Source organism: Nicotiana tomentosiformis, chromosome 3, assembly GCF_000390325.3.
Source record: "Nicotiana tomentosiformis chromosome 3, ASM39032v3, whole genome shotgun sequence".
Taxonomy (NCBI): Eukaryota; Viridiplantae; Streptophyta; class Magnoliopsida; order Solanales; family Solanaceae; genus Nicotiana; species Nicotiana tomentosiformis.
The window spans coordinates 116,152,534-116,171,438 of NC_090814.1; the positions used below are offsets into that span (position 1 = coordinate 116,152,534).

An 18,905-nucleotide genomic window follows, 5' to 3' on the forward strand; every position below is an offset into this window, starting at 1 on the left:
AGAATTTCCAGTGATTTAATTACTTTAATTAAATACCTCAATAGTGACGCCCGGTGATACGCAAGGGCCACTCAATATCAAGGGATGAATCAAGAACGTATTGCCAAAAGGAATGTACATCGTCGGAGAAGATGACAATGATGTGCATGTTGCTTCCCATGTTTTGTTGAAAGCCTATATAGAATTTGCAGAAAAAAAGTGCGTAGTCCACTAATTAATAGTCCATTAACACCTAATTCATCTATTAATGGATAGTTAAATACATTGGTTGTATCGGTCAAGCCATCTCCAACTGCACCATAATCCAGAACATTAAACACTGGAGAATCAGGTACTGAAAAAACCAATGAAGGCAAAAGTAGTAGAGCAAGAAAGTATGAGATGAGCATCTTCATTATTATCTTATGGAATCCTGAAAAATTAAGGAGAGCTTATATATACTGGTTATAGAAAAGTACTTGCCAATAACCTAAGTAATTTGCAATTATAAATGCATGCAATATTTCTAGGACTTATCTGATTCCGAAGTATTGTTGTCCTAGTAAACTAGTCCACAGTGTATTTTAATTCAAACGTGACACAAACTAGGAACTAAATAATCAAGCAAGAAATTAAAATCCTAGTCCAGGAGTTAATTGACTACTCTAGAAGTGTAACGTACCACGTGAAGTAAAAATGAACAGAATTGAGGGTATAATTGGAAAAATAATATTTAGCAAGGCGACGACATCTAAAATTTTCCTGTCCAGATAGGATAAGCAGCAATTTGATTGGTCGAATAATTTGGAACCATAGAATTCTGAGGAGAAGAATGGGTCAGCGTTTGGGTCTAATGAAAGTTCATGTGAAACTAGAGTTCTGGGGAGAAGCTGAAACTCTTCAATGGCGGCTTCAACCACAGCTTGTCTGACAAATGTAGAACATGGCTTTAGTTCCAAGCCCCGATTTGGCCGCTTATTTCCCTCTAAAAGCGCCCCGCGTTTCTTGGCCATGGCTCCTAAAAAGAAGGTATCCCATTTATATTACGCTAATTCAGTTCGAATCGAAAATTAAGACATTCCCCTTAATTTGTTGGTACATTCATAAGTTTTCTCGTATTGGCACAAACTTTATTAACCTCCGCATCTTGATGCTCATCTAAAACCTTATTTACCTAGAACAATCAAACTTGTTTGAAGCAAATATTATACTTCTAGTAAGCATGATGAATACATGATATATGTCTTTACATAAATTTGGATTATTATATATACTATAGTTAATTTATAACTTAAAACAAATTAGAATGATTTGGTGTACCACGTGGTGAGGGGCAAAGTTATTGTTGATATTACGGGTTCGGCCGAATCCAATAACTTTAGTCCAAATCTTGTATTTGCCTTAAGAAATTCATTGAATATATACAGAATATTAATCTAGAACTTATTAACATAAAATGACTAGAATCCTAAATCCATAAAATTTATATTCTAGCTCCGCCTTTGCACGTGGTGTATCAGAAATCTTGTTTCGTTATAGGGTGGGAATGGGTTTGTGATAGGACCTCTGAAGTATAAGTGCGTAATGGAAAAATTGGGACAAGTTTGGTGGTTCTGGTGTATTATCCCACTCTTAATTCAGTTAAGTATACATCTAAAGGGTGCTTGATTAATAAAAACAGTGAACTTGATTCTATGGGCTAATACTACTCTTATAAGACTAAATTTGTGCAGAATTTACACTTAGGCACAATTGTTTTTTCCTTTAAACATAAATGCACTCCCTCAGTTGAGAGGATGCTGATCTTTTGCTCTGCAAATTCGCACCTTTTTGTGCAGTGATTAGTGAAATACCATCTTATCAAAACGAAAATAAATGTCAATGTAAACCATCATTCTTTATATAGACTTTGGATCAAATTACTAAATTCTGTTTTACATTCACATAAGCTGAGCTAAAAGAGTACCACAATATATAGTAACTAATAATATAAGAATCACTAATGCAGGTGAACAAGTATGATGATGCTTGGAAAAAACAATGGTACGGAGCGGGACTATTCTACGAGGGCGGAGAACAAGTGGAAGTTGATGTGTTCAAAAAACTGGAGAAGCGAAAAGTTTTGAGCACTGTGGAGAAAGCTGGGCTTCTATCAAAGGCCGAAGAGCTAGGCTTTACGCTGTCCTCCATAGAGAAGTTAGGTGTATTTTCGAAGGCCGAAGAACTTGGTCTGCTTAGTTTGCTGGAGAAGGCCGCGAGTTTCTCTCCTTCTGCTTTGGCGTCGGCAGCGCTTCCTATTTTAGTGGCGGCTATACTAGCAATCGTGTTGATACCCGATGATTCTGCGGGTCTTGTGGCGGTCCAGGCCGTTTTGGCTGGAGCACTCGGGTTGGGAGCTGTCGGGTTGTTAGTTGGATCAGTGGTTTTGGATGGGTTGCAGGAGGCTGATTGACCACCGTGTATATCCAACCTCACCTGAAAACTACCCAAAAAAGGGAAAAGAAAGGAACCAATTCCTGGAAAACGGCAAATAAAGGGGATATTTTTATGCTTCTTACTTTTTAGGTGTCACTGTGAGATTCATATTGTCTGTCAATTTATTTGGAATTTTGGTGTAAGTTATTGTTGTTGTAAGTTCTAGCTGTTACATGCCTTAGTTGACATTAGATTTGTGTTGAAAGTTGAAGCTAAACCAATTCTTAAGGTTACGCTCTTGAATAATTTTTGTAGTTATTGTATGTGAAGTAGTAGTATAATTAATCAAACCTTGTTCCTGCACGACTCTGAAACTATTTAGTACAAATTTCTGAATTCACTAAAAATTGATTTTGGCCTTGCTTTGTTTATGAACTAAACAGTCTTTCGAAAAAAGAAAACCCACCACAAGCTAGGTACAAAACGTAATAGACGAAATAACTTCGGTGGAGTTGAAAGGAAGAAAAAAAAACTTTCGGAGAAGAGTTAACGCACAAGTCAGTGCAGAAAAAAGGAAAAAACTAATTCTTCAATGGAGATGCGGGGTATCGATCCCCGTACCTCTCGCATGCTAAGCGAGCGCTCTACCATCTGAGCTACATCCCCGTGATATTGCTAGTCATATAGCAATTAAATAATTAAACATATCAGAAAGTTTCCCTCTTCGCCCCCTTTGTTATTGTCCATGTACCCGAACCCAAGGTGTACGCGTGCGCAGGTATATTGATCTTTCATGAACTTGGCTTCGATTCTAATGAACTAATGATGCGTTAAAGCATTTGATGTACTTTTAAAGACTCATAACTGTGCAAATTTTAGTGTTCCAAATTGCTTTCCATGCGTATGTTGAATGTCTCGGTGATTCTCATCGTCAAAGTTCTCCGGGCATGAGGACTGGGTTGTATATGCAGCATCTATTCAAGCTTCAAAGTAGTGCGGCACAATGACTGTAAGGTAAACCAAGCAATAGACAAGGATTGAAAAGATGGTGATTTTCTGCTACTGTTGTTATTGAACATTTAATTTGGTTAGACACTCTTAAGCTTTTCCTGCTTTTTCGTAAGGCTAATCCCAAAACTTATTTCGATTTCCTGTCAATTCCATGGAAATAGCCTCTCGTTCTAGTTCCAAATTATCTGAGTGCCAAATTTTTTGAAGTTCTCTGTGTTGTTCTGAGCACTAGTAGCTTAATCCGATGCATGGTATTTGTACAGCCTATCTTCCTTTGACTTTTACATTGTCATGTCTCTATTAGATGTAAACACATCGCAGCGCTAACTAATTCAGAGGTTTTTATATGACAATAGCTACCCTGTTATAATGAAAAGTATATTGTGCTAATTTCTAAATATCAAGGAGTAAATAAAAAATATAGTGTAATAGCATTCAATTAGTGATAGAAGGAATTTGTTATTTGAAAAGCAATCAAAACATCTGAGGCTGCGACTGCCCAACTTTTAGAAACTAATGCTACTGACAATTATCTCTGCTAAGATCCCTCCTCTCTTACCCTCTTCTTATTTTTGGCATTTGAAGAACACTGAACAACTATAGCTGGGCTTCTTACGGTGTGTTGTCATTTTTGCCTCTCTGGTCATCAGGCTCTGTTGATCTGTACTTGTAGCGAGTAGCCCAGAGGAGATAATGTAGGAAATTTAACCCACTTAATATGCACATCAACCAATAAAACCTTTCAAGGTGATAATGATTCAAATTACTCCCGTAGAGCCATGGCGTTCGCTGAAACCTACCAGTTATATGGTTTACTATTGATACGATCACTGAACTAAGGTAATAACCCATGGCTAGTGATGCCCAAGAGACTGCTGTTGCCAATGACCTCATGCTTAAGGGGGCCTCTGTGAAGAAGAACTCCATCAAGCCAGCCAAGCTGAAGAGATCAGCTGATCCCAGGAACAGATATTGCAATGCTACCCAAAGAAATGTTATAGGTAGTGGTTCAGTTGAATTCATTAAGCCAGATTGCGCTGCCACTCTCTTCCGCTTCATCTCCACTAGAGCTGCAACAGTCATGGCTACAATTGATAGGAATAGCCCGGTTCCGATTCTCTGTAGATGAGTAATGCCCATTTCACTCTTAGTCGCTGCCCTGGCGAAGGGGATTATAATATGATTATATACTGGTGCCAGTATCATGGTGAATATGACTGGAAATATTGGAAGAGAAGCTGGTGGAACTTTTAGAGCACCAATATATGTGTTCATGGTGGCTGCTTGTTGTATAGAAAATGTTGAAAGCTGAGCCAAGCAACAGTTCAGCATAACGGTTGACATAAATATTGGCAAGATCTTGACGACTGTTTTCACCTCTTCTACTTGTGTGACTGTGCAGTGAAGTGATGGGTAGGCTGCTTTGTTCATTGTTGATTTATCGATGAACTTCTGGTCCTTCATTTCACTCTGAATTTCTTCCTTCCATTCCCCGTGTCCTTCTTCTTCGTGACTTATCTCAGTTTTGTTTTGGGGGGATTTCCTCGTGTCTAACACATTATTGATAGAATTCTTAGGAAAAAGAGAGTTGCAAAATGCTGCTACTAGAACCTGTTGAAACAATTCAATGAAGATTACTCTATTTTAGTATGCTGGTACAGGATGCAGGCAACTAGAAGTCTAGAACATACCTTAAAAATGGTTGTAAATGGGCTTCCTTTGGGAACTTTGATCCTGTAAGTCCCAGATCCAAAGAGGAAAATGGCAATTGAGCTCAATATTGCTACGGTTGAGATACCAAAACCCCACTGCCAGCCTTTATTATCTTCTACCCATACTACTAATGTCACTGCAATCAATGCTCCACAAGAGAGGCAGAAGATGTAATAATTGAAGAAGGTAGATCTGTGCTTCCTTCCTTGTGGCGAATTCTCATCGAATTGCTCCGCTCCATGTGCAGGAAGTGAACCTTTTATCCCTCCAACACCCAAGGCCACCAGGTAGAGGCCACCAAATAACATTGCTGCTTGGCCACGACCAGCTTCGTTACAGGAGGTGTTTCTGTTTATGGATGCACAGATAGGCGGCCTCAGGGAAGGTATGCGAGCTTGAAATGTGAGCATCAATAGTCCCTGTTCCAATAGTTTTGATTATTAACAATTCATGTGACATGGCGTCCTGCTATGTTATCATCTTCTGAGTGGTTATCTTTCATGTCTCCGAAAGGAGAAAGGCTATGTGTCGTGTTTTCTTTACCATGCTAACTAAGAACTAAAGAAGCAGAATGTTTGTCATCGTGTTAGGAAGCATAGGTACTTCCTTTTAAGAACCATACAGTTGTCCCTGCAAAACTATTATGTCCATACACAAAGCCCATCTTTTTCTGGGTCAGAGAAAAGCCATGGACAGTTCTTTATAGAAGTCTTGATCACTTGAGAATTTTATCTGGTGAAGTCGGATGAAACGGACTTTGGTCAGGTGCTCAATACCTATCTTAAGTTGTGCTTTTTGTTACTGTATTTCTGTATATTGAGCAGCTCATTATTTGAGCTTTCATTATTTCTCCATGAAAGCTAAAGCAACAATTTATTACCAGTATGTCTTTTTCATTTTAAAATAACCTGAAAATGAGCTGCACCGATTTATGTACCATAGGTCATCAACGGGGTGATTGTGCTGGGTCCCATTTTTCTCATTCCTGATATCTAATTGGACAGAACGAACTCAAGACATGTGAAGTTTGATGTACAAACATTTGTTCTTCTATAAATAATCTTTGTTTCTACTATGCTACTGACCCACAGGTTATTAAATGGCATGAATAGAAATATACAAGATGTGGGGTAAGTAAAGTAATGAAGTGAGTCTTATGCTTGCTACTATTGTTAGTGTGTGTTTGCTAGTATTCTTAGTGTATTCATGACAATAATATGAGTGTGGCATTACTGATTCTTCCACAGACGACCTCATATATCCTTATAACACTATCTTATGGACTAGCTGGTAATTGCATTGAATTCTGCTATCTCAAATGCAGACCTAAAAGAGCTGACTGTTTTTCTCATATTGCTGCAATGGTAAGACGATGCACGCCTGCTAATGATATCCTATTCCTTTTGTCCAGTTTCCTGTGATTGTTATTAAGGTCCAGATTGGCAGGTGTAGGAAGGTGTACTCTATCTACATATGCTTTTGGATAGTAGCAGACTATACAATGCTAGGAAAACATTGATCTCAAAGAGATTCAACAAGTGTTATGTGGTTAGTGCATGTTATTGAACAAATGATAATCTCAAAGACACAGATTACTTACCATAAATTCAATTGCTGCACTAATCAGATAGATGTAATAGGTGGTGAGGCAAGCATCAGATGAAAACCCGCCAAGTAGAGCGAGAAGGAAGGAAGTTCCCATAAAGTTGGTAACTATGTTGGCTGAAGCAGATGGAGAAAAATTCATATTTTTTGATAGATAAAGGACTAGATTGCTCGCAGTTGCCAGGTATGCTAAGTTCTCTAAAATCTCCACCACTACGTCCACAATTGAAAAAATTCAGATTGTCAGTTGTTACAATCTATAATTTACCTTAATAAATAAATTTAGCCAGCTTATAAGTACTAATTCATGAAGTTCATTGCTGTAGCATTAGAAGCTAACATAGTGTATGGGGTTCAAATTGTAATGAAAGCAACATGTGCATGAGGAGAGGTGGTTTACTGACCCAACACAAAAGAGGCGGCAACCACACCTCCATGACATCCTTTCATGGCTGGCCTGTTTCTCCAGTCCACGTAACCTTCCCACATGGTCAGTGTCTTCACATGATCCTGCAGCACAGTGCACATAAATTTAGTAAAGATTTGCTGGAGGGAATATAAAAAAGAAGAGATGAGAGCGGGAATGTGCACCATCTCTCTCTCTCTCTCTCTCTCTCTCTCTCTCTCTCTCTCTCTGTGATGTTTCTGGGATCTTGATGTAGAAGTCCCTAGTGGAAAGTCGTCCAGTGCTACAAGGAAGTTATGCCAGTGTCACCTTTAAATACTGGAAGGATGGGGATGTCAAGTTGTGTAGAAAAATCTGGAATCTCTGAATGTGACCCTGCACTTAGTAATATCTTTTTGCTTAACGTATGGTAAAACCTCATATATTTATGTGTACATGCTTCTTGGTACATAGTTTTGGGGGGGGGGGGGGGGGGGAGAGAAAAAAACAAAACAAAGAAGTGGTGAGTGCTCACTATTTTCAGAATGGTATACGAGTATTAGTAACATAGTTTACGTGGAATAATTTCATCTTTATATTAGCTTGAGCTGCTTGGTTCATTTTAGTTTTTTAACTGTAGACGTTTGGTTTTTGAGTATTTGTGTGTCTCGTCGTATTTCTTCCTTCTATCACAAAGTGCCATATGTTCTGTGTAGCATGTGTTGTAATGCTTTTCTAAGGGTGAACGGAATCCAATAAATTGAAATAATCTGATGAAATAGATCTCACGTTCAAGCATGTTGGGAAGGTAAATAAAACTCATGATGGGATGTTGTACTCCTTTAGTTTTATCTTCAGCTTCATCTCACTCCTATCCCACTCTGCTTTCTCTTTTCTAAATCAAAACTCAAGTGTTATATATTCCCCTCCCTCTGCTTTGATCTTCTTCCAGATATAGTCCATGCCCTGGTACATGTTAACTTACCTTGAGTCACAGGGCTCTGTTTGAAAAATAACCTTTTTCTTTTTGTGTCTTTGTGAACACAACACTGAGGTTGGAATCCTGAGGGACATGAAACGGGGAGAAGAGAGGAGGGTTCAGGTGGAAGATGATGAACTGAATAACTATGTTAAACTTCAACTCCTGCTTTATGATGAATTACTATAGTTTGAACATTTGAATAATGGAATGGTCATCTCATTTTGTTTAATAATATTCTCTATTTGATTTTCTTTGTATCTCGTGACATAATCTATTAGAATTGCTCTATCTCTGTCTTGATGCTCGTTGGTAAAATGAGATTATTCATTATAGTCGTTGTCTATAAAGAGCGGTCAGTTTCTACTTCACGTGGGGCTTGTCCTTGGCAGTGTCTGTAGAGGGTTCTCAACTTTGCCATTGCTTCTTCTTGGTACTTGAGTTATGGCATTAATTTCAGCTTATCATCTGAGTGGAACTCATGTCTGCAAGTTTCCATGTGGACCCTCTTATTATGGGAATTATACTCCTAAAGGTCTCAAAATTGAGTGGCTAGAAGTCCTTAAGGTCATAGCTATTTACCATGCGCTTCCTTCTAATGTCCTGTCGCACTCTGTTGTCTAAGCAAGCAATTTCAGATAGAACGGCATGAAGTAAGAAAACCTAACAGTATTAGCTTGTCCACGAAAAATAATATATTTTACTTTTACTCATGCGAGTGGTATCAAGTTGTAGCGGCCTAGCGGGTAGCCTTTTCCAATTATGTAATGGCACAGAAATTGTAAATTTTTGATCTCCTTAAAGCATATATATATATATATATATATATATATATATATATATATATATATATATATATATATATATATATGCTTTAGATCAATCATGTCATTATCATAATTTTTCTTTTCAAAAAATTGAAATTGTTTGCATCAATGACATCCTATAGTCCTCACACCAAATTACCTTCTTCCAAATTGTGTACCCTGTGATTTCAGATTTTGTTTTTCAATAAAGAGATGGAGTTCCATAAGCTTTATTTTCTTCTCTGTTTTTAAATAGGCCAAGATATATATCCAATAGTTTCTAAAGATTTTCAGGATATTTAATATGCTTGGACATTAGAAACAATTCCACCATCATATCGCATATATGTTGTTGCAAGCAATGATGAAATACCAAGATACATCCCTGACTCCCTTTTTCGGGTCGTGCTTTTTATTTTTAAGATCAACATTGCATGTGCTTTTCCTAATTTTATGTTGTGTGCTTTGAGCACTAGGTTCTTTTCTAAATCAGAGATGTAAGAACTTTTTAACTTCAGTACATCTGAATGTTTTTCCATTACCATGACATAAGTTTGATAGTAAACAGGTAATGATTTTATGGAAGTGGTGTTGTTTTTTGGCCATCAAACTGAAAGGTTACAATTATAGGTGCTGGTTTCATGACGTGCATTGCACAGTAAGAAGGGATTATTGGTTCCTATATATGGTATGTTGAGACGTCTAGAACAGTTGGAATCTTTGACATTACTGTTAAGTTTCGCAATTATGTTTTCCTCTCTTGTTTTTTTTTTTTGAGGGGACTCTTCCTTATTAGTTGTTCTTTTTTTCTTTACTGTGTTCTTGTATAATCTCCTATAAATATGTGGGCAAGTTCATCATTATCTGAAGTCAAATATCTTGCAAAACTTTATGCCGATGCTCATCCACCATTGCATTAGTTCGGTGGACTTCGGATGTTCTACATCCTTCTTATGCTCAACTGAAGGAGCTGGAAAACCATCATTTAAGACATGTCTGGTTATGCCAAGTCGACAATGCATCTTTTAAGTGTTTGGACTCTGGATTCTTATCCATAGTCCAGGTTATGGCAAGCTGATCATGTTGCAACTAACTTTTAGGCCCATAAAATAGTTAAAATAGTAAATATGTTCGATGGTTGCTAATGATATTCCTATTGGGACCTTACCAAGCATTTTGTGCTCAATTTTGAAAGCTCCTATTGTGACAGGGAGGCCTTAGTCAAGAAATTGGTGAATTGGGTCAAAAATGTCCTCGTCATTCCTTTCTGTGGCTCACAGGCTTTTTAGTGTTCCCGCTGTATATTTATCTGTACTAACTGGGCTGAAGTGCTTCTTTTTTTTCCCGCCTCAGATTATTGCATTGCTTGCTGCTTTTGGAATCCTTAAATCGTTTACTTCATCATCTTGGGAAATTCAAGATGAAGAGCCAGTAGCCACATAGTTTTTAACATTACTCTCCTGTGCCTATCATTTTTGTCTTAGAGTTCCTGTATCTGGCCTCTGGAAAGAGCCGGTGGATGGGAGTGGGATGTGAAGTGGATATAAGTATTCCTATTTCTGGACAGAGATAGGAAGTTTTTTGTTAGGAAAAGGACCTGGACAGGAAAAGGCTTACCTGATTGGTTGCTTGGTCTCAGGAGTCAGGGGTCACATGTGCCCTTTTCCTTCTGAAAGAGGGAACTCCAGTGGACAGTGGTGCTATTTTGAAACCTAAGTAGACCACTTGAATGTCCTATCTGGATGATGCCAGATGCATTTGATAAACAAAACTAATTCAGTTTATAGCTACCACGGTCTAAAATATTAGGGACCTTGGTGTAAATGTCAGCAAATGATTCATATATTAAAAAAAAAGTTCAGCAAAAATAATTCTGAAAAACACTCTAAGGTTTCAAGGAAATACATCTGTGGCAATTGATTTGCCTAGCATATGCAAGTTTGACACTGTTAGCTAAGTTGTGATCATTCTTTTTTCCTTACTGGCTGGAGAGACGTAGTAACCTGCAACTCTTTACTGAGTTAACATACAAATGAGTTAAACCTGAGACAAGCTACCAGTCAACCTGTTTATTCTTACCCTTGTCCTTGTAGTTAAAAGGAAGCTCATTCCCAGAAACAAACAGGGGCATAGCCTTTGTACAGTTGAAGTCCTAATCTTTTGTAATCTAATTCATCATGTAAAGAATGAAAATTCACGTATTGAAGAGCCGGTCTGAAAAGATGAGTGTGATGTTTGTAAGACGGAGGATGAAAGAGATTATTGTATTGGTAAAAAATAAATGTTACACGTGGAATTATATGAGGATGACAGGGCAAGATACGTGGATCACTAAGAAGATGATAACTAGAGTGTCGCATTAAAAGATTCACAATTTACAACAGGTACGAACAAATCACTTACGAGACGAAAGGGTACGGTTGCTCGAGCCTAAATTACTCAGACACAGGCAGGATGAATCAAGACAGTAAAGAGGGAAGATTCATGAACCTCTAATTAATGTGGAAAAAGAATCAGAACCGTTACAGAATCTTCATGAGCAGTTACAGTTGCCAATTATAACATTTCATTAATGTCATTAATGCTCATAATGATTCGGTCATAAAAGGGAAGAAACGTTATGTTTGTAAATTTCTATATAAGGGAAGGGAATTTCACTTTTAAGGACACGTTCTGAAGAACATTGGAATATAATTATTTTCTTGTGCTTTCTATTGATTACTTTGTTATTTCTAATTCTGATTTCCTTTCTTATTTTTGAGAGAATATTGAATTTCTTGATTATCATTAACCCGAGTATAGGCTTTGACTGAGAATCTAATTCTTTGGTTAAACAATTATCATAGGGAAAACTGGAATTGCTGGGATTTTTGTGTGTTTAGAAGTCTTTTCTTTCGTCCCCTCTAGCTGACATTCTTTAAGAATAATCTTGACCTTTCTTGAAAGGTGTTTTGGTATAATTAGGAAACAGTCAAACCATTCTGCAGGCAGGAATGTACTACAAAGAACTTAGATGTTAGTATAATGACATAGAAAGTGTAAATTCTCAAATTAGTTCACATGACTATGTTATACTTTCTTCAGAATGTTGGTAGGAAAGTGTTCATATCAGGCACTTGGGCGCTTAATTTTGTTAAATGCGTGCAGTGTTTATCCGAAGTTGAAAAGACACTCGTTCAGGAATCTGGTTGGTAGATATCTTACTATAAATATTTCCCTGGTACACTCATTTATAATTTAAAGGACCTTTTTTTTACCTTCATGAGACGCAAAGTGCTAATTTATTCGACCGACAGTGGTACCACCAATTTTTTTTTGGGGTCTCAACCACCGACTAACTGATTTTGGATTGTCTTTTAGCACTATAGAGAAGTATTAACTAACTTCAGTTTTCTTCATCTTCCTCTGGTTTGGTATATGGTCGATCCTAAAAGTTATTCGGAAAATTAGATTGGTCCCGTAATCAAAGCCGTCCAAAACTTATGAAGCATATGACTCTAGGGGAACTCACTGCTTTCACCTTTGAACTAGTAGTACAATAAGTATACTAGCTTTCTATCTCAATTGTATACTATTGTTGATTTTTTTATTTTTTATTTTTATTTATTTTTGCTTTTCTGTTGTCAACTTGAGAATATTGAATCTCAAGTTTTTGAAACTCCAATATGGATATTGAACTGTTAAGTGTTTAATCTAAATGGTCCTTGAAGTATTTCACTTGGTTCCTGTAATATGCTGGTGACCAAAATGCACCTGTTGTTGTAATCGTTTTGATCTAACAGCTAAAAGCCGTTTGCTAATAATCAGAGAAACCTAGTAGTTATCAGCACCAACCGAAGAGAAGTTTAAGCAATTAGAATCAAATGAAGTCAAAGTATAAGATATTGAAGAAGGCGGAGGCTGACAGTCTGATGTAAAGTTCAGAAATCATATTGTGAAATTAACCCTTAGTACTAATACATTTGGGATCCAGAGTAGTGCCTAAGCAGACACTTGGCTATGTGATCATTGATATAAGAAAGAAAAACAAAGGTCATACAGTTGAGCATATAATTGAAATCAGGAAAAAGTTGTGCATAAAGCAGAATAGCTTATACTATCACTAGTTTATACTTTTCTTTCCTCCTCTAGACTCGCACGTTCTTCTGTCTTTTTTCTCTTTCACATTGTTTGGCTGGATATTATGTATGAGCTTATTAACATCTTAAAGGGCCACTGATTGAGGTTTGTTCCATAATTTTTATAAGTGTAAATGGTTTTATTAAAGAGCATGTTCTTCTACGAATTAAAGTTCTGAAACTGATCCATTTCTTATTCCAAAGAAAGAGAAAAGTCTTCTTAACAAGCCTGGTTTCTGATTTCTCTATTTGGTTCTCTTGAACAAATTTTTGAATTGGGATTGAAAGTGTCCAACCATATTTGTTTTATGAAATAATAAATTTAACACTTAAAAAGTTGGTGACATATATATGATTTAGTACTTAGTAATTATGTAAAAATGAACTGTTTTTTTAATCCGAACACCACAAAGATAACTCGCTCTCTCACTCTCTCCTTATGGTTTGCTGAACTGCTCCTTTCGTTAAAACACACGATTAAAGAAGAAAGGATGTATAGAAAGAGATTTGGTAGGTTTTCCATTACCTGTTTATGATCACTATTTTCTTTTTCAAGTAGAATATGTTTCTTACTATCTATTTGTGAGATACACTAACTAATCCTCTATCTCTATCCACGCAAACACTTGGCTACAAATCTGATACGTGAAAAAAATAAGAAATTCTTAAATATATTTAGTGGTAACATCTTTCTTTCAAACAAAATTTGAGATCCACATTTCATAAATTCCTATTAATCTTTGGTATCAAATTTAAAATTCTTGCGTTCTTGCACGTTTATCGTGTCTAACTGGAGAATTTATAATGAAGTTACAATCTTTTTTAGATGTATGAAAATTAACTCCTAAGGATAAAGGGAGCAAAAGGGAAAGATAAGAAGTGGAGAAGTTCAAGCCCAGCTCATACAAAATATTATAGCACCGATTTCATGCAGTAATAAGACACCCTATCCTTGTTCCAATCTTATAGGAGGAGATAAAAAAAAAATTCTTAAGTCAATAAATAAAATAAATTTGCATATAAAAAAATTAGATAAATAAATAAAAACTTCATCTAATCTTTATAATATAACTTCAAAAGAAGATTGTAAGGTGTATCAGTTACTAATTCCAGCATTATCCTTTCTCTTCTCTTTTATGTTCTGTTCCAATTTTGTTATCTTCGTTTTTATCTTCCTTTATATATGCATTTTGCTCCTTTCTCATTCAGGAAAATTCTCTTTATTCCATATATTTGTCCTTATCAGCATATTAAATCTTTGATCATACATATATTGTAAGGTATTTCTCCATTTTCCCTCAAGAAGTAGATGAAACACATCTCCAAATTCCAAGATTTCACCACTATGAGATTGTGTAAACATGTGCTGGGATTCTTTAATAATGGTCCACAAATGTTACCACCAAAGGATGTGGTGCAGCGGATGCGACTGTTTTTCCCTTAACCAGAGGTTTTGCGTTCGAGCTATGGGTATGGAAATATTGTTGGTAGGGAACGCTTCCCCCCGAATGGGACCTAAAATAGGAGTTATAGTAGTTTCAGCTATTCAATTCGAATGAGTGCCCTCACTTCCTTTTCTTACTACGATATGCCCTAAAAAAGAAAAAATACAACATAACGTGAATTCGGATATAGTCGGGCTTCAATGCGAGTATCGAACACCCGAGGAAACCAAAAAAAAAAAAATGGTCCACAAATGTTGCGGAAAAAGACATTTGAGGAAAGGAACTTTAACCAACAGTGTTAGTGATCACAAAACAGTAGTGACACTGACACATTTAAAAATATTTTTTAATATTACCTCTTTTTGCTCGTTCCAGAGAATTAACATCGGTTCTTCACTTACCCTCGAATGAATTAAAAACTATATTTTTCCTTTTTGACTGATTGACTCGTAGTATTGTTAGAGAGTTCTTTGTTATATTTGAATGAGTTGAATAATTATAGGCAAAAGAAAGACATATTAATGTTCTTACTTTAATTTTTAACTGGTCAAATTGCTCAGTTTGGCACATAAACATCGGGTGTGTATAAGCTTTTACCATATACTTAAAAATCGTCATAGCCTTTTTAGGTATGTTATCCCACAGCATTTAACGGGTTATGCCATTTGTAACGTTAAATCATAAATATTAACATGCTCTCGTTTGCCTTTCAAATCTTGAGTTTGTTTTCTCCTAGCAATATACCTTACCTTAAACTTCCCCCGCAACCTTTTCCTTTCCTTCTTGAGGAGACAAATATAGAATTAGTTTTTTTTCTTCTTGGGATGGAGAAGGGAATTAAATATATTAAAATAATATCTGAGTCTTTTTGGACTTTACTCTTATCCGACATCTAGCAAGGTATGTCATATATTTTCATTTGGACGTGCCAAATTGTCGTACTCCAATGACATTCTTATAGGGAAATAAGTAGTGCTAGTATTTTCGAAGTTAGAAATTTGCTGTTCTCCGTCAGAAAAGAAAAATAAGTCACTACCTCGTCAAACTTATTAAGTAAGTAGTTCCATAAAAGACTAATTTAAAAATATTTTACATTTTTTTAAATATTTCAAAATTAACTGTTTAGATACTAGTAACATTTATAATATGTTGTATAATTAGTATAGGACGGCACGCCCGTAAGTACCGACACCTACTCAAAGTCAACTCTGATTGCTCAAAAAGAAAAAAAAATTAAAATTTCGACTTCCATCCTCTGAACAAGCCAGATGTTTCATCAAACTGATTTTTACGATTATAGTATTGCTTAAGTCAAATGATTTCCTATCAAATACCCAAAAGAAAGAAGTCTAAAGAATATACTAATGGTTGCCGTACACGTGCGAATAATGAACTTACGGTCACGGCACCGAAAAAATTCAGTGAAACGAGATTATTACAAAAAGAAACACTAACAGATAAAGTATTTTACAGATAACTTTGTTCAAATAAAAAAACTGTTTAATTTGTACGCTCGTTATCACACCAAGTAATCAAATTGGTTTTTAATTTAATATAAACAAGGAACAAAACATTATGAATTTTACGTATGTACAGTCTATCAAATTATAAACTCTTAAGCATACAAAACTTGGTGTTTATCCCAAAAATGGATAACAATTAAATTTGTACGCGATTTTAAGAATACGTGGTTTGATTCAACATAAATAATTAGGAATATTAGATAATGAATTAAAGACGAAATAAGCGATCAAATCAATTGTGATGTTATGGCCAAGCCTGAACTTAAATTGAACAGTGACCTCGTCCTCGATTGGACCCTCGGTTCGAGCCCAGTCGTGAATGAAGAACATGATAAGTGAACAAGAACTTTAACAGTAGCTAAAAGGCAAAAAATAAACTTGTATTGCTTTGATTCACGTGTTACAGTGTGTTTTACAAAAGAAAAACTTCTCCTTTATATAGTAGAAGAGTTTCATCCCTAGTATAAGTCTAAAAAAAGGTAAAAATCTTCATTTTCCTGTAATTACTAATCCATAATCGACATCGAGCGAGATCCGCGCCGTGATCTCCGATTGGGAGCGAATATCACTGTAATGACCCAACCAATCATTTTAACTTTAAGAACCTCGTTCCCTAAAATAAAATTTTTCGTATGTGCTTTTAATAATTTATGACTTGCGGGAATAGTTGGTTCGAGATTTGGAAGTGTTTGGGTTGAAACCGAAACACTTGGTTCCTTAAGTTGACCTTAAAGTGTTAAGTTTGATTTCGGTCAACATTTTGAGAAAACGACCCCGAAATAGAATTTTGACGATTCCAACAGCTCCGTATGGTGATTTTGGATTTAGGAGCGTGTTCGGAATTTTATTTGGAAGTTCGTAGTTAAATTAGGCTTGAAATGACTAAAATAGGAATTTAAGTTTGGAAGTTTGACCCGGGAGTTGACCTTTTGATATCGGAGTCGGAATCCAGTTCTGAAAATTTTCATAGCTCCGTTATGTCATTTATGACTTGTGTGCAAAATTTGAGGTCAATCGGAGTTAATTTGATAGGTTTCGGTACCGAAAGAAGAAGTTGGAAATTTTAAGTTTCATTAAGCTTGAATTGGAGGATGATTCATGGTTTTAGTGTTGTTTGATGTGATTTGAGGTTTCAACTAAGTTCGTATGATATTTTAGGACTTGTTGGTATAATTGGTTGAGGTCCCGAGGGACTCGGGTGAGTTTCAGACGGCTAACAGATCATTTCTGGCCTTTGGAACACTCCTGATAACTGCTGGTATTTTCTTCTGGTATCCTTAAACGCGATCGCGTAAGTTGGTCTGCGACCGTGTAGAGTAATTTAGGCAGACATGGATTTGTTCTACGCGATCGTGTGAATGGGGTTGCGATCGCGTAGGCTTAATTTGGCAGCTAAGAATTGTTCTATGCGATCGCGTGGGAAAGTCCGCGATCGCGTAGGTTGGATTCAGTTATGCTATGCGAACGCGTGGCTAAGGCTGCGTTCGCGAAGAGGAAACGAAGCAGAAGCTGACTACGTGCTTTATGTTTCGTGATCGCGTGAGGAGGCTCGCGATCGCGCAGGCTTGCAGAGACTGTGCTAGAAGAAATCACTGGGCAGAGTCCCATTTTCCATTTTTAATGATTTGGAGCTCGGATTTAGGCGATTTTTGGGAGATTTTCAGAGAAAACAACGGGGTAAGTATTCTTAACTCAATATTGGTTAAATTACCCGAATCCATCACTATTTTTATCATTTAATTGGTTAATTGAGTTGAAAAAGTTTGAAAATCCTCTTGGATAGATTTGACGATTTGAGGGTCAAGTTGTTATCGGAATTTAGTGATTTTGGTATGGGTAGACTCGTGATTGAGTGGGTGTTCATATGTCGTAACTTTCGCCGGATTCCGAGACGTGGTTCCCATGGACAAATATTTAATTAATTTCGAAATTTTTATTGAAAATATAGTATTTTCTTATAGAATTGATTCCTATAATTTTTAGTGATTGAATCAAATTATTTTTGGCTAGATTCGAGTCAGACAGAGATGGATAATCGTGAAAAAGGCCTTCTAGTGGATTAAATTGGAGCAAGACGAGGTAAGTCTCTTGTCTAATCTTGTGAGGGGAAAATTACCTCATAGGGAGTAAATTGAATAATTGTTGATAATTGCGGGGGCTACGTACGCACGAGGTGACGAGAGTCCGTACGTAGCTACTATTAATGCTAAAGTCCAGGTAGTTTAGGACTCAAAGTATGAATTACTTGTGTAAATTGTATTCCTTGTTTAATTAATATTATTTGATATATTTATATATATGTTGTGAATTGTTAGATAAAAATATTAAAGGATGAAAAATTCATATGCTTGCTTTTTTGTTTAAATTAATTAATTGTTAAAAGAAATTATTCTCCTACCGAATTTATCCTATAATAAATATACTCTCATTCCCGGAGGTACATAAGAAAACAATATCCTCCTTTCTTGTGGAGCGGGGCGAATGTCTCGGCAGGATAGATGCATCTATGGATCGCACCGCACGTCCCTCGGCATTGTACACGACACTCTGGATCGGGCCGTACGTCCTCGACAGAAATCGTGCTTAATAATAATAATTGCACGATACTTTAATAATTTATTTCAGCTTGCAAAGCTAATTGATAAATTGAAAAATCCTTGGAATTTAATGAATTATTATTATTTCTTGTTAAGGAATTAATTGTTATTCCTGTAAATGAGATTTAAATTGATAAATTAGAAATTATTTGAATTGAAGGAATTTAATTAATATATTGAGAATTGTTGCATTTGAAGGAATTTGATTATTTTCGTTGGTTAAATAAATTATTGTAAATTCTGTAAATCAGGCTGATTTAGATATTCCAATTGTATTTCAGTTATTATTATTGATCCATAGTGAGTGTCAAAGTCGGTCATCTCGTCTC

At 36.2% G+C, this 18,905-nt stretch overlaps 2 protein-coding genes, 1 long non-coding RNA gene and 1 other non-coding gene across 5 annotated transcripts; 2 read left to right on the forward strand and 2 right to left on the reverse strand.

Annotated features, from left to right (window-relative positions):
- The first annotated feature begins 790 nt into the window (after positions 1 to 790).
- On the forward strand, positions 791 to 2,757 carry LOC104107163 (uncharacterized). The gene is made up of 2 exons (XM_009615897.4): positions 791 to 1,008; positions 1,988 to 2,757. The coding sequence occupies exons 1-2, from the start codon at positions 883 to 885 to the stop codon at positions 2,429 to 2,431; spliced, it is 570 nt and encodes a 189-aa protein (XP_009614192.1). The 5' UTR covers positions 791 to 882; the 3' UTR covers positions 2,432 to 2,757.
- A 230-nt stretch (positions 2,758 to 2,987) lies between these two features.
- TRNAA-AGC (transfer RNA alanine (anticodon AGC)) lies at positions 2,988 to 3,060 on the reverse strand. Its single transcript has one exon. It is a non-coding gene; the product is annotated as a tRNA-Ala (tRNA).
- A 79-nt stretch (positions 3,061 to 3,139) lies between these two features.
- Positions 3,140 to 8,376, forward strand: LOC104107164 (uncharacterized). 2 transcript variants are annotated; one of them, XR_011414929.1, is made up of 4 exons: positions 3,140 to 3,442; positions 4,056 to 6,482; positions 6,565 to 6,666; positions 6,759 to 8,376. It is a non-coding gene; the product is annotated as an uncharacterized lncRNA (long non-coding RNA). The 2 variants fall into 2 exon arrangements; XR_011414930.1 differs by having other exon boundaries at positions 3,140 to 3,408.
- On the reverse strand, positions 4,018 to 7,403 carry LOC138907167 (protein NRT1/ PTR FAMILY 4.6-like). Its single transcript, XM_070197498.1, has 5 exons — positions 7,315 to 7,403; positions 7,128 to 7,233; positions 6,719 to 6,936; positions 5,097 to 5,537; positions 4,018 to 5,016 (listed from the first exon to the last, which is right to left on the reverse strand). Exons 1-5 carry the CDS (start codon positions 7,315 to 7,317, stop codon positions 4,018 to 4,020), a joined length of 1,767 nt encoding a protein of 588 aa, XP_070053599.1. The 5' UTR covers positions 7,318 to 7,403.
- Positions 8,377 to 18,905: the final 10,529 nt, after the last annotated feature.